Here is a 14,601-nt window from a genome sequence, read left to right as displayed (position 1 = left end):
GTTTCCACATTAAAAGAGTAAAAAGTAGGTGAGCTTCATCTATTTTATGTAACCTAATATATCCAAAAGGTGATCATTTTAACATGTAGTCAATATAAGAGATAGTGAGAGATTTAAATTTTTAAACTGTTTTTGTAATAAATCCAGCATGTATTTTATACTCCAGCATATCTCAATTCAGATGTGAAGTTTTCATTGGAAATACTTAAGAGTTGAAAAAGTAGAATCACAAACACAGTTTTTTCCAGACGTACTTAAATTTTTCCAATAACTGAATATCAATTAATTAAAATAAAATTCAGTTGCTCCGTTGCACTGACCACATATTAGGTGCTCAGAGGCTAGTGGGTCCTGTATTACCCAAGAGCAGATTATCCTTTTTAATAGTTACATACTTTTATTTGGTGGTAATTTTTATTGAGTGCTTACTATATTGTTGGCTACTGTTAATCATGCTTCATGTGTTACCTCTATTAATCCCTGCAATGATCCTAAAAGATATTATTCTAAATGTACAGAAGAACTAGAAACTTAGCATAGCTATGAAAAAGAGTAACCAAGTCTTAAACCTAGGTCTTTGACATGAAAAATTCTGCTCTTACCCTCTCCTCTAATGTGGCTCTGTTATGATTTATTTAATCATTGACCTATCAGTAGATATTTTGGTTATTGTTATTATTGGCAATTGCAAACCCTACTTCAGTGACCATCTTTGTGAGCATAACTTATGTATTTGTTTAAGTAGTAAAAAAAATCAGAATACACGTTTGAAATATTCATAGCCAGTCGTGGTGGGTCATGCCTATAATCCCAGCAATTTGGGAAGCCAAGGCAGGAAGATCACTTGTGAATTCAGGAGTTCAAGACCAGCTTGGGCAATATAGTGAGACCCCATCTCTACCAAAAATTAAAAAAAAATAGGTGTGGTGGTGTATTCCTGTAGTCCCAGCTGCTTGGGAGGCTGAGGTGGGAGGATTGTTTGAGCCTGGGAGATTGAGGCTGCAGTAGCTGTCGTGGCACCACTGTACTCTAGCCTGGCCATCAGAGTGAGATCCTGTCTCAAAACAAAAAATTGTTTTCAAAGTATCCTACAAAAAGATCTTATCAGTTATATTTCTAATAGGGTGTTAGAATACACCTTCACTAAGTATTATCGGTCTTTTTCGTCTTTCTTGGTGTAATTGGAGAAAATATCTCTTAGCTACACTTCATTGATTACCGGCGGGTTATTGCATCTATTCGTGTTTGGTCATTTGTGGGTTTTCTTGTGAATTGTCTGTTCACTGAACTCTTTTCATAAGCATTATGCCTAGTACATAATGCCTAGTATATAATACTGCATTGTGCGGATTGTGTGGCTGTTCCCTTATTTGGAGTTGCTGCTTATTTCTACTCTTTTTCATATTATAAGTAATACTGTAGTTCACAACTTTGCGTGTCTTTTTTTGTATATATTTTATATTATTTCCTTAGAATAAATTCCTGTTAGTGGAATTACTGGGTCAAGGCAGTGAATATTTTGAGACTCATGATATATAATGACAAATTATTTTCAAAGTGCTGGTCTAGTTTACCATCCAGCCATTGTTTGGGACCAGTGGTATTTTAAAAAATATATTTGTTAAAGTATAACAGTACAGAAAAGTGTGATTAACCTAAACGTATAGCTTAATAAATTTATAAACTGAACACAGCCATCTAAACAACCCCCAGAAGCATTGCAGAGTGTTACCAGCACCCCCAGAAGCCTACCTGTGCTCCTTTTCAGCCATTATCTGTACCTTCCACTGCACTGACTTCTAACAGCAAAAATACATTGTACGTGTAATGTTCAAAGGCTAATGTGTCACTTTTTCGTACATGCATGTTGATATCTTTATTATGCAAGTAATGTGTTCATTGTTTTAAAAAAATACTATAATAAAATGCATTGACTATATTTTCATTTTATTTATTTATTTTGTAGAAATGGGATTTCACTGTGTTGCTGAGGCTGGTCTTGAACTCCTGGCCTCAAGCGATCCGCCTGCCTTGGCTTCCCTAAGTGCTGGGGCTATAGGCGCAAGCCATAGTGCCCAGCTGAGTATATTTTTAAAAGCACATATTATCTCCCTAGTGGATGTTGCTCTGCATAGTTTTTAATATTTATTAAATAAATCAGGCTGTTGGATTGACTATCAGAATGTCATCTTAAACTCTGATTGATAACCAGAAAGGGAATCCTGCAGTCCAGGAGATACTAGTATAATGGTCAATCTCTCTTTGAGGCTTCTAGATTTCTGTTGTAAGACAAGGAATGGGGGTGCGGAGGTGCTTGTTAAAAATGTGCCATCAAGAGTCTGACTTCATAGGTCTCAGTGGGGCCTAGGGAACTACACTTAAAAATACTTGTAAAATTTTATGTATTGATACATAATGGTTGTGCGTATTTCTAGGACACGTGTGATATTTTGATACATGTGTATAATGTGTAATGATCAAATGAAGGTGATTGGAATATCCATCATTTTAAACGTTTTTCTTTATGCTGCAAACATTTGAATTATTCTCTTCTTGCTATTTGGAAATATACAATAGATTATTGTTGAACTTTAGTCAGCCTGCTGATCTATTGAACACTAGGTCTTATTTCTTCTAAGTGTATTTTTTACCCATTAATCAACCTCTCTTCATCCTCCTTTCCCCCTGCACTCTTCCTGGCCTCAGGTAACCAACCACCTATCTATTCTCTATCTTCATGAAATCCACCTTTTTAGCCCCCACCTATGAGTGAGAACATGCAGTATTTGTCTTCCTGTGTCTGGCTTACTGCACTGAGCATAGTGACATCCAGGGGAACTTCATCTTTAACAACACTCACGTGACTGACTCACGTACATCATCCTGATGTGAGCTCCATGTGGGCAGGGACCTAGCTAGTATCATTCAACTGCTGTATGCCTAAGTTGACATCAGTGAGCGTTTGCTAAATGGGTAGATGAATGGTTTGAAAGTTGAATCAGGTGGGTCTCACTCCCACTTACTGTAGTACTGGGATTGTAAAAGTGGTGGCACTGTCTGATCTACTGTTTACTTGTCATGAGTCTTTAAAAAAGTTTTTAAAAGTCTTATACTTTAACGTCTGTGTAAATTATAAAGTATTTTGACAGCCTTTAAAAAATTTTTTTATTGAAGTCATCATGTATTCAGTTCAAATCATTCTCTAGTATGTTGGATTGTAGCTAAATAAGTAGAATGACTCGTTTAATAAACTGTTTTGCTTCAGATAAAGTAATGGATCTATTCACTTTTCATTCCATACAAAATTATTTTTGACACCACTCTGGAAATTCACTTTGATGTTAGGGTTAGTCTATACCTTTCATGAATCCAACTCAGAAATAAAACTGGTTCTACCCCTATTTGAAAGTATTCTTTGGTGTTTAATAGTAAATATAGTTTATATTAAAAGCACATGGTTTTTTACATATATTATTAAAAAGATAAAAACCCTTGAACATGTGCATTTGTGTTTGTACCCCAGGGATGTTCTTTACTAGTGATGTGACTTTGAGAAAGTATCATCGTCTCTTTGGACCTAGGTCTCCTCAACCTTAAAATGGAAATAGTACCAGCTCCACAGCATCCTTGTGAAAATTCATTGATAATGTGTGTACATGTTTAGCATTATTTCTGACCTGTGGTAGGTACCTAGTAAATGTTAATTCTGTTCCTCTTTCCTCCTATTTAAATTAGTATCCAGGTTACTTGTTTTTAAGGGACCATCTTTCTTTTTGTTTTATTTTGAGATTGAAAATAAAGCCAAGAAATGCTATCTTCTTGTTTTTAAAAATAATAAATTGTGTGTTTTGCTGTTGTATGAAATGTTAACTCTAATTTTGTTTAAGGATGTGTTTCATTTGTTTTCCTATCTTCTTTCTCATTAGGACATGAAAGATCAGATGTCAGCTTCTTCCGTGCAGGCATTAGCTGAAAGAAAAAATAGACAGGTGAGAAAACACCAGAATATAATTATCAGTGAGAGAAAGTATACAGTTAGATATTTGAAATTTAAAAATGCTGACCATCCATGGATCATGTAATCAAGAGGAAGACCTCTGCATGCAGGCCCTGGTGTGACCATGGGAGGTTTTGTGACAGTCCAGGCAGCTGTCCCTGTACCCTGTCAGCGTTTCCCTCCCCTCTCTCACCTTCTGATTCTTTCCTGTGGGCTCCCATAGCACCTTTTGCCTACCCTTACTATGGCACTTGTCAGAGTACTTTTACTGTTTTCATGTGTTTATTCTGCACCTGTTGAGCACGTTCTGTGTGCTAGGCTCTTTTAAGGGCTATAATTACTTACTGTCTTTCTCTCTGCTGGGCCCCAGGCCCCTTGAGAGTGAGGAGAGATCTGTGTCTTGGTTTTTAGTTGTTGGGTTTTTTTTTTGAGCTCTCTAGTAGTTACTACATTGCCTACCCATGGAACACAATAGACATCTATGGATTGACATTTGATGTAAAGACATTAGAGGAACCTTAAACTTGTGTCTTAAATTTCTCTTTAAGTAGTTTTTTAAAATTACATACTTTGGCATATTTATAGAAACTGCTTTCTAATTGTTAAAATATAGTTCTTTAAAAAAATGTAGAATGGTCATCTAGAATTTGGACTTTAATTTAGATTGAAATTTGATTTAGACTTTTTTGGTGGGATAGAATGTTTTTTGCCTGTTGCTAAACTGTTAGGTGATTTTTTTATGGAAGTAGTTTTTTAAAATTCTGTGGATATCCATTTTTCTTAGGAGTAAACAGTAAATAGTATCATGAAAAATGATAGTTTGTTTTAAATGAATTATGATTCCAGAAAGTTACGAATTGTCCGTATAGTAGGCTCTTGAGAAATCTTGCTATTTTTACTTAACTAGCAATCAGTACTTTATAACATAAATCCTTACTTTATACCTGTGGGTGTTTGTCAAGCCACTTCATTTTGAAAACAAATATGAAAGCTTGAAGAAGGGGGAGGGTTCTATAAATATCACCTCACTTAATTTTTCTGTTTGCTTTTCTTGCATTCCATTTTTCAAGTCATTGTTTTGTTTTTGGCTTTTTAATCTTATTTGCCTCCTTTGCTTTCTTTTTGATCAGTACAGCTAGGAAGAGCCACTAGCTGGTTCATTCCGTCTGGCTCCCTCTCTTGAAAGAAGCTAGTGAATGGCCTCAAGTTGGCTAGTTTTGGAGTTCTCTTCTCATTTGCACTTGACCTTATAGGAAGTGGAAGTACCTGAAGTAGTTGTGGCAGTGAAGTTGGTAACACCTATGCTGCCACTCTAACTTGAATGTTTTATTCTCTAGATAGTATAGGCTACTATCCACATTAGTATGGGCTAATGTGGATAACATGGGCATATGTATTGCCTGTCCAAGTGTGGCCTGGAATTTGGTTTTAGGCCATGAGCGAAATGTCAAGTTGCAAATGTTTAAGGAATGGCAAGGCCAGGGCTTTCTAAGCCTCCTGCAGGCCTGGGCCTTGCTGTGTCATGCCAGGCACCAGGTATTGTGCTGCTCCCTCCACCAACCCTGCTTTGGCACCCACGCACAGGTGCATCTCCCAGCGCTTGGCTCCTCTCTCAATCTCTTTCCTATTAGACCTCTGGGGTCAGACCAATGAACTTTAAGCACCTTTACAATAAAATGTGGATGATTTGCCCTATACTTAGCTCTGCCTAAGTGTAGACCATGGAAAATGTAGGCAAAATAGCCCTGTGACCTCAGGAGCACATAAGGCCCTGGTGATGTCCCAGTTCACTGTCCTTAGGCATTACAGCCTTTTTCTGACCCTAAAAAAATTGTCACTAGTTCCTCATGTCTTCCATAGAGGTCCTTAGAGTCTGGATCAGAATGAGCAGGATCTTTTCAGTGTTGACAGCCCTAAGACCAGGTCAGGGCAGAGCCACCCACAAAAACCCTTGGATCTGCTTTACACCAGAGACAGTCACCATCTAGCCTCTTGACTGGACTGCCCTGGGCCACTGGAAGCTCTTGTAAGAAGAGCTTCTAATAACTGAGCCTCTTAGAAACTCTGCTAATAACAACCTCAGAACATAGCACACTGCATCCCGAGCTGCCCTGATTGTCCCTGAAGTCTGGCCATTTGATGGAGCTCACCCCTTGCAGTCTGGAATAAGTCAGTGCCACTATGAAGGAAGATCATGAGGCTGTTAGAAGGGTTTCAGATAGAACCAAGTAAACAGTCAGGCTTTTAATAGTGCCAGAGATTTTTTTTTTAATTACCTAGTAGGAAATGGCAACTCAACAAGAAAAAAAGTCTTAGTTGCTGGCGTCTTCTGGCTCTTGGCGCACGGCTGGTGTGAGCAGTTACTTTGACCTGTCAGAAAGGCTTGTGGGAATCTGGTCAGAACCAACTGTGGAGACTGAGCTCTCACATTCCGGCCTGGCCTCTTCATGTGAGGAAGACATACCCAACCTTACCCATTTATGGCTGCAGACTTCCCTGAATTCGTACTTCAGAAACCCAGCCCTGTTGTCTGGGAGCCGTGGTGGAAGACTGACTTTAGGGCAGCCCTTGCCTAGGTTGCCAAGGTCAGGGATTCCTTGTGGTCACACCTGCCTGGTGAAGGAACCCCAGTTGTCATCTGGAAAGCCTGAAGGACCCTGGATTCTATTCATGGGTTAAACTTTACAGACATTGATGGTTCTTAAGCCTTTTGTGTGTGAAGGACTATGGCTTACCTGCTTGTAGTTTGAGGGACCTCTCCTTTTCCCCCCACCAAAAACCCCAAAACTTCCCTGGGTCACACTTTTCTTAAAAAAGTACTTTAGATCTTTGGAATCAGGTTGACTGGAACCTATGGGTTGCTGAAGTTCCACAGGTGCCAGGAAGAGCTCTTTGACAAAAGATTGAGTGCTTTTCAGTTATAACACAGTATCTAGATGGGCGTTTGCTGATTTAGCAGGCATTTATTTGCACTTTAAGGGGACAAAGCCCATTGTGAGGCCTGTTGGGAGAGCTTGAACACAGAGAGGGCCCTTCTGGAATTCCTTAAATTGTACCACACAGGCACCAGACTACACCACTAGATAAAAGCCTGGCCCAGGGGAAAATAGATGATAAGAAATGTGAAAACCCTTTATATCACTCTCGATGCTTCACTTGTTCAGAGATAGTAACCGTTTGTTTCTCCTGACTCCTCCGGTTGTCCTGCTCACACAGGCACTGCTGGGAGACAGTGGCAGCCAGAACTGGAGCACTGGAACAACAGATAAATACGGGCGCCTGGACAGAGAGCTCCAGCGAGCCAATTCTCATTTCATTGAGGAGCAGCAGGCACAGCAGCAGGTACCCCAAGGGGCCCAGGCTTAGGATGGGGCAGTGGGAAAAAATAAACACACCTTAGTTCCTTTGCCAGCCATGGGGTCTCATGGCTTAATGACAAGCGGGGTAAGCCAGAGCTTGTCCTGTGGTTTATTATGTTTAAATATTTAATGATTGCATGCATAAAGAGTTTCAATCTTCACAGCATGACTGCTTCAAGAGAACCAAGCTCAGCCAGGCATGGTGGTTTATACCTTTAGTCCCAGCTACTCAGGAGGCTGAGGCCAGAGGATCCCTTAGCCCAGGAGTTCAAGGCTACAGTGAACTTTGATTGTGCCTTTGCACTTTAGCCTGGATGACAGAGCAAGACCCTGTTTCTAAAAGCAAAGAATCAAGTGGCCTGGTGAGGTGGCTGACACCTGTAATCCCAGCACTTTGGGAGGCCAAGGCAGGCAGATTACGAGATCAGGAGATCGATACCATCCTGGCCAACACAGTGAAACCCCGTCTCTACTAAAATTAAAAAAAATTAGTTGTGGTGGTGCACGCCTGTAGTCCCAGCTACTTGGGAGGCTGAGGCAGGGGAATCGCTGGAACTTGGGAGGTGGAGGTTGCAGTGAGCCAATATCGCGCCACTGCACTCCAGCCTGGCGACAGCGTCTCAAAAAAAAAAGTACCAAGCTCAGTTCTCTTAGAAAAAGCAGACCTTTGTTCATTTCAGCAAAGGTGCTTTCAGAAAGATCTCATTTTTTTATTGCAAATTATTCGTTGGTTTCATTATATATAAAGTTGACTGCTTTTGTGTACGTTAAGGGTAGGAGGAAAATGAAGTTGACTATGTCTATTGTTGCCTCTGATGTGTGGAGCTGTGTTAATAAAAGGAAGCTAATGATAATGTGTCTGGGGATTTGAGGAGCATGTATCCATTGAAACTACTGATTATTAAATACAGTGTTTTATGTATACAGATAGCTTATATGTTCTTTTGTTCTTTACATTAGTATGTCTGCTTAACCAGTTGTTTACTTAAATTGCTATTAAACCCAGCAAATTTTTTTCCTATAGAAAGAAGAATGCAACACAACTAAAAGTAAATACTTGTCAGTCAGTAGTTGTCCTTAAGGTGACTTACTGCCATGGGGCGTCTTTAGTTTTTCCTTGAAGAGGGAGGAGAGACTGTGTGCCTCGTTTCCCCACATCCAGAGATTTGCCAGACTCTCTTGTATTTAAGCTGTGGCAGTCTGTTGTGGATTGAGACCTTGATCTTGGCAATGGGCTTCCTCCTCCCAAACATCCCCGTGTCTCAGTGGTCATCTGCACGTGTGCTTTCAGCCATTGTCTGCTCCATTATTGGACGTCAGCCAACCGGAGTAAATCTCTCTTGGTGGTTTCAAGCCCCGCTGACTGTTCACAAGTTGGATCAGCAGGAGATATCAGTAGCTTGACAATCCAGCCCTTTGAGCAGTGTGTTCTCAGAGGCAACGGTCTGGTCCTTTGATTTCTGGGCTTTGCTTCTGAATGTGAATTGTCCCAAGTTGGCAAAGAAACTAGCAGCTGCTAGAGTGCTGGGCTTGGAACCAGGTAAGATGGATTTTAATTGCTTATTTCCCGTTTCTCTGGCACCAGTTGATCGTGGAACAGCAGGATGAGCAGTTGGAGCTGGTCTCTGGCAGCATTGGGGTGCTGAAGAACATGTCCCAGCGCATCGGAGGGGAGCTAGAGGAACAGGCAGTGTGAGTATTGAGATGCCCCTCTTTCTGCAGTGAAACTGAGGGGCAAAACCATCCTACCAGACCCCTAAAAAGCCTGGCAGCTATGTGGCTGGTAAAACCAAAAGCTAGTTGATTCATTTTTAATTCTCTTTTACCGACTCCCTTCCCCAAAAGAAGCAAATCCACTCTGTAAATTTTACTACAGGCTTTAGGCAAAGTTATTTTTTTAAACACCTCCAAAAAGAGACACAGATTTGTCTGAGCAGATACTCAAAGTATAGTTATGAATGAGAATGTGGGACAGAGAAGCCTCTATAACCTGTGGCGATTTTTGTTTCAAAGAGGATAGGACGTGAGCTGACTTGACTCTCCCGCTAGGTTGAACAAACACTTCTTGCTTTGAATCTTAAATTATTGTAACTTTTTTTTTAAGTTACAAAGTTCACTCCAGTTAAGGAAAAATCTTCCCTCTCAAAGAAATAAAAACAAAACGTAACTTCAGTTTGTTTTTCCTTGTAAACAATCCCTTTTGCACTCAGAAGTTTGATGGCAAAAACTGCATTCTTAAACGCTGCCACAGGATACCTTTATCTTTTATAAATATTTTTCTAGAGAAAAATAATAAAACAGTTCACCAGGATATTTCAGAAACTTTCCTGTCTCAATATTATGTTTATTATTACACACCCATTCATTATAAATTCTTAGTGGGCACTTGTTCTATACCAGACCTTCTGGAAGCCTAGGGATATAGAAGGGAGCAGAAGAGTTTGCCACTTGCTGGGTAGAACGGACATTGTGTAAGTGGTGGGGGCTTCATTAGGTGATGGCAGTGGAGTGGGAGGGCCCCTTTGATGGGGCCAGTGCATGCCTGGAGAGCCCTAACTTAGCCCAAGGTCCCTGAGGAAGAGGGGTTTAACTGAAACCTGAAGGATGTGTGGACGCTAGCCAGGTGAGGTGAGAGTTGGTGTGAAGTCAGGTAGTGTGGGGAGTGTAGACCAGGAGGGAAGAAGGTGCTCCTGTGAAGGTAGAGAGGTGCACATGTGCATGGAGCAGAGAGGTTCCATGTGTCTCAAGGCAGAGAACAAACCAGGGGCATCCTTGTCAGCGTGGTAAGGAGGTAGGACTACTTATGCTCAGTATGATGAGACCGGTAGAGGTGAGCTTAGGAGTGATGGTGTGATCAGGTGTGATTTAGATGATGCATTGTAGTGGAACCAGATAGGGAGACCAGGTAGGAAGCTAGAGTAGCCAGATCTGTTTCATTTCTACCTAAAATGGGTCTTGACCCTACAATTCAGTTTGAGGATGGGAAGGGACTAATGGCCTGAGCTTCTCTGTTGATGAGGCAGCGTGGCTGGGTAGTGGGTAATAGAGCCTTAGGGACTTCCAGTTAAAAATGGCGAATTGACACACCCCACCTCCACTCCCTCTCCACAGCTCACTAGAGCAATAGTGAAGGGGTTTGTTTTCAAGGGCATGAAACCGCTGGGCATGGTGGTTTACACCTGTATTCCCAAGTGCTAGGGAAGGAGGCTGAGGTGGGAGGATTGCTTGAGCCCAGGAGTTAGAGGCTGCAGTGAGCTATGATGGCACCACTGTACTCCAGCCTGGGTAACAGAGGAGACCCTGCCTCTAATAAAATAGAAATAACAGATAATTGGGAAAAACATGGGATTTGAACTTAGATCTGTGCTCTCCAATATAATAGCTACTAGCCACATGTGGCTGTTGAGTAAGTGATACGTGGCTGTTCTGAGTTGAGATGTGCTCTGGGGTAAAATGCAACTGGACTTTGAAGACTTAGTATGGACAAATGTAAAATAGCTTATTAATAACTTTTTTTTTTTCTGTCGCCAGTCTGGAGTACAGTGGCGCAATCTCGGCTCACTGCAACCTCTGTCTCCTGGGTTCCAGTGATTCCCCTGCCTCAGCCTCCTGAGTAACTGGGACTACAGGTGTGCACCACCACGCCCAGCTAATTTTGTATTTTAATAGAGACAGGGTTTCACCATGCTGGTCAGGATGATCTCAATCTCCCGACCTCGTGATCTACCTGCCTTGGCCTCTCAAAGTGCTGAGATTATAGGCATGAGCCACTGCGCCTGGTCTTATTAATAATTTTTTATATTACATGTTGAAATGATAGTATTTTGCCTATATTAGGCTAAATACAACAGAATATTAATTTCACCTGTTTCTTTTGAAATTTTTAAAAATGTGGCTACTAGAAAATGTAAAATGGCATACGTGACTCAAATTTTGGTGAATGTTACTGAGATAGATTTGGGCTAGCATCTTCGTTGGTGAGTGTCCATGGACTGAAGGGCAGATGATGTGCCTGTTTTGTCCTCAGTAAGAAAAATCATACCCAGCACACAAAGGTAGCTCTTGCTTTTCAGTGTTTGGTGCTGCCTGGATAGGCCTGCCAGCTGCAGGGCCATGATGCTGCCAGGATCTAAAATGAGATAAATATGTTTTAATTTGAAAATTTAGGTAAGGGACAAAGACTTGTTTATTTAGTTGTCAACAGGAGTTCATGTAATAGTTAATTTAATGAAGAGTTAGTTGGTTGCCCCAGATCCTGCAAAGCTGTTAGGTGTCTGGTGTGGAGAGGTCGAGATCAGCAGTTTCTAGCTGCCAGTGATGCTGGCAGACTTAATACAGCCTTTTTAGTGAGACCCTTAGTACTAATCGGTATGTTACATTCTAGCCTCAGAATAATCATTTACTAATCAGAAGTTGAAAAGTCTGGACTATTTTGTGATCTTCTAGGCACTCCTGAAAGAGTATTTTGGTGTTTTCTTTCACAGCTGCACATTGGACAGCAAATAGTGTAAGCCTGCTGGAGCCAGTTCTCCTAGTGGGAAATAGTGGTTTCTCTGTGAGGACAGATGGGGAGACGCGTGTATGCGTGGGTGCACATACCCACTCTCACACACACCCCATCAGGGATGTTAGTCCTGAGGTCTTCTGGGTTTATGATAAAGCATATAGTGCTTTATAGGAGATTATTTTATTAAAGTATATTCCTTAACTCATATTGACATAAATTACCTGGTTCTCACAAGAGCCCTGTAGGGAAGTTGAGCTGCTAGGATTGCCCTGTTTTACAGGTGAGGAAACAGTCCCAAAGAGTTGTAGGGCACATTGTCCAAGGTAGCAATGTCAACAAGTGGCAAAGCCTGATTGTCCGCCTTAGATAGCATTGTTTCTACCACATTGCACTAGCACAGAGTTTGTGTTACTGTTTAGACAGGTCCACACTACTTTGCCTGCAGTTCTGAAATCTAGAAAGCTCTTAAAAAAAAATCTCAATGTGTTTCTTTAAATTCGAAGCAAGGTTATGTTATAGAAAAACCTCACCTGAACTGACTCCAACTGTGCCTCCTCATAGTTTTCTCTGCAGAAATATTAAGTATCTGATTATGGGGACTGCCTCAGACCCTGCTGGTGGTATTGACTAATACAAAGCGTATTTTTAAATCTCGAGAATTCCAAAATCAAAATCATATCTTGTCCCAAGGATTTTGGCTAATAGACTAAGGTACTGCATCCCAGTGTTGCCATTTTGTTTGCTAAAATGTAGGCCTAGTCGTGTGAACCCAGTGCAAGTGCACTGCCAGGGCTTTGTGCTTACAGTGACCTTCTGTATCTGCTTCTCTCTAGTATGTTGGAAGATTTCTCTCACGAATTGGAGAGCACTCAGTCCCGGCTGGACAATGTGATGAAGAAACTTGCAAAAGTCTCTCATATGACCAGTGGTATGTATGGTGTTTAAGCATTTGTACTTAATTCTAGAACTCTGTCAAGGGGCGTTGTCTCATAGTTATGCCCATGCAAATTCCTTTCTTTTTTTTTTTTTTGAGACTGAGTCTCTGTCACCCAGGCTGGAGTGCAGTGGTGCCATCTTAGCTCACTGCAACCTCCACTGCCTCCTGAATTCAAGTGATTCTCATGCTTCAGCCTCCCGAGTAGCTGGGATGACAGGTGCATGCCACCACACCTGGCTAATTTTTGTATTTTTTAGTAGGGACAGGGTTTCACCGTCTTGGATAGGCTAGTCTTGAACTCCTGATCTCAGGTGATCCGCCCACCTCAGCCTTCCAAAGTGCTGGGATTACAGGCATGAGCCATTGTACCTGGCCGATCCTTTAGTTATAGCACATTTTTTTTTATGATGCCTTAGAATGGAAGACTGGTATGTGCAGTATTTTTCTTCTGCTTGTAGCCTTAACTTGGGAAATGATCTCTGTGCTCCCCCACCGTGTTCAGTTTTTTTTTTCCCAGTAGCGTAACTTTCTTTGCAATTACAAAATCTTTCTTTGTTTTATTGTTTTTCTTTTTAAGATTTCCTTGCCAAAATAGGGAACTTTTTTAAAACAACAGTTAAGCAAATTACTGTTTCTCCTGAACATTCTTTCATTGATAGAAAAACAGTTACTACCTTAGATTAAAATGACGTGCGTGGATCTACTTTAAATTGTTATATTTGAATCAATACTGAAACATTCCAGCAAATTTGCACCAGGATGAGGATGAAGAAACAAGTTTCAGATTATTGTATAAGATATGTTCCAGTGACTCTTTACATGGGAAATAATATATTTTAAATTTAAAAATCCAGTATCTCTTCTTTATCTGGTGGGGGTGGCTTGGTAGAAGGAGAAGCTGAGATGCTCCTTGAGGTAATCTGAATGCTCTGGGCTGTGGAACAGCTCCCTTGCGTTAGAACATCCCCTATTGACACCTCATTCTTCTGTTGGTTTCTTGCTGTCAGGTACATGTTATAAGGTTTAATAGGGTAGATCTTTGAGGCAAGATTTAAATACATACACATGTTTACTTTTTATGAGTTTAACTCATGGTCGTTGTATAACAGTTCTCTGGGGCTCCGTTTCTTCTCTATAAACAGGTTGAGTCCTACCTCTCCAGATCATTGTAAAGATTAAATGAAATAACAATAAAGTAAAACTGTTTAACTGCATTTACCATGTATTTATTGGTACTTAGTAAATATTTTTAAGAAATTGTAAGGCAACAAAAATTGTAATGGCCCCAAGGGGTCTCTCTTCTTCTACCTTCTCCCCTCTATTTAAAAACAAAAAAGCGGGCGTGGGGGTTAATGAAGGGTTACATAGCAAGTTTAAACTCCAAGCCTCTCACTCATGTATGTGTTAGTCACAAAGTCAAGTAGCTACTTCGGCACCAGTTTTGTTTGGGGAAGAGCAAGTGAACAAAGATGCACTGTCTTTATTTCCCAGCATTCTGGGTATGAATAATTTAGAAAAGTACTTGCATTGTGATAAGCAGCCCAGTGTATATAAATAGCACTGAAGTTTGCTTATGCTGTATTCTGCTTTTTCCCAAAAGAAAAACTGAGGAAGCAGCGTTATAACTTTGGTTATATTTGTGTAAGAAAAAGAGCCAGGAGGCAGAGCATTTATCCTGAAGGGAGCTTCACTTTTGACAGGTTGCTTGTGTTTTCATTTTAATCTTCGCTTGCTGCCCAAAGAAATACTCCCTAAGGACCTCCTCCTGCTTGGTGCTTTCTGCTTCAGTTTGACAAACAAG

At 40.8% G+C, this 14,601-nt stretch overlaps 1 protein-coding gene across 1 annotated transcript in view; it reads left to right on the top strand.

The window, feature by feature from the left end:
* Positions 1 to 14,601, top strand: part of STX6 (syntaxin 6) — a 45,603-nt gene that overhangs the window by 23,437 nt on the left and 7,565 nt on the right. The window contains exons 4-7 of the mRNA XM_002760299.7: positions 3,927 to 3,989; positions 7,214 to 7,339; positions 8,942 to 9,048; positions 12,697 to 12,791. Coding sequence (XP_002760345.1) covers positions 3,927 to 3,989; positions 7,214 to 7,339; positions 8,942 to 9,048; positions 12,697 to 12,791 — 391 coding nt within the window. The remainder of the gene's footprint in view (positions 1 to 3,926; positions 3,990 to 7,213; positions 7,340 to 8,941; positions 9,049 to 12,696; positions 12,792 to 14,601) is intronic.

This window comes from Callithrix jacchus, chromosome 18, assembly GCF_049354715.1.
Source record: "Callithrix jacchus isolate 240 chromosome 18, calJac240_pri, whole genome shotgun sequence".
Classification (NCBI taxonomy): domain Eukaryota; kingdom Metazoa; phylum Chordata; class Mammalia; order Primates; family Cebidae; genus Callithrix; species Callithrix jacchus.
This window is presented reverse-complemented; position numbering and strand designations above follow the sequence as displayed.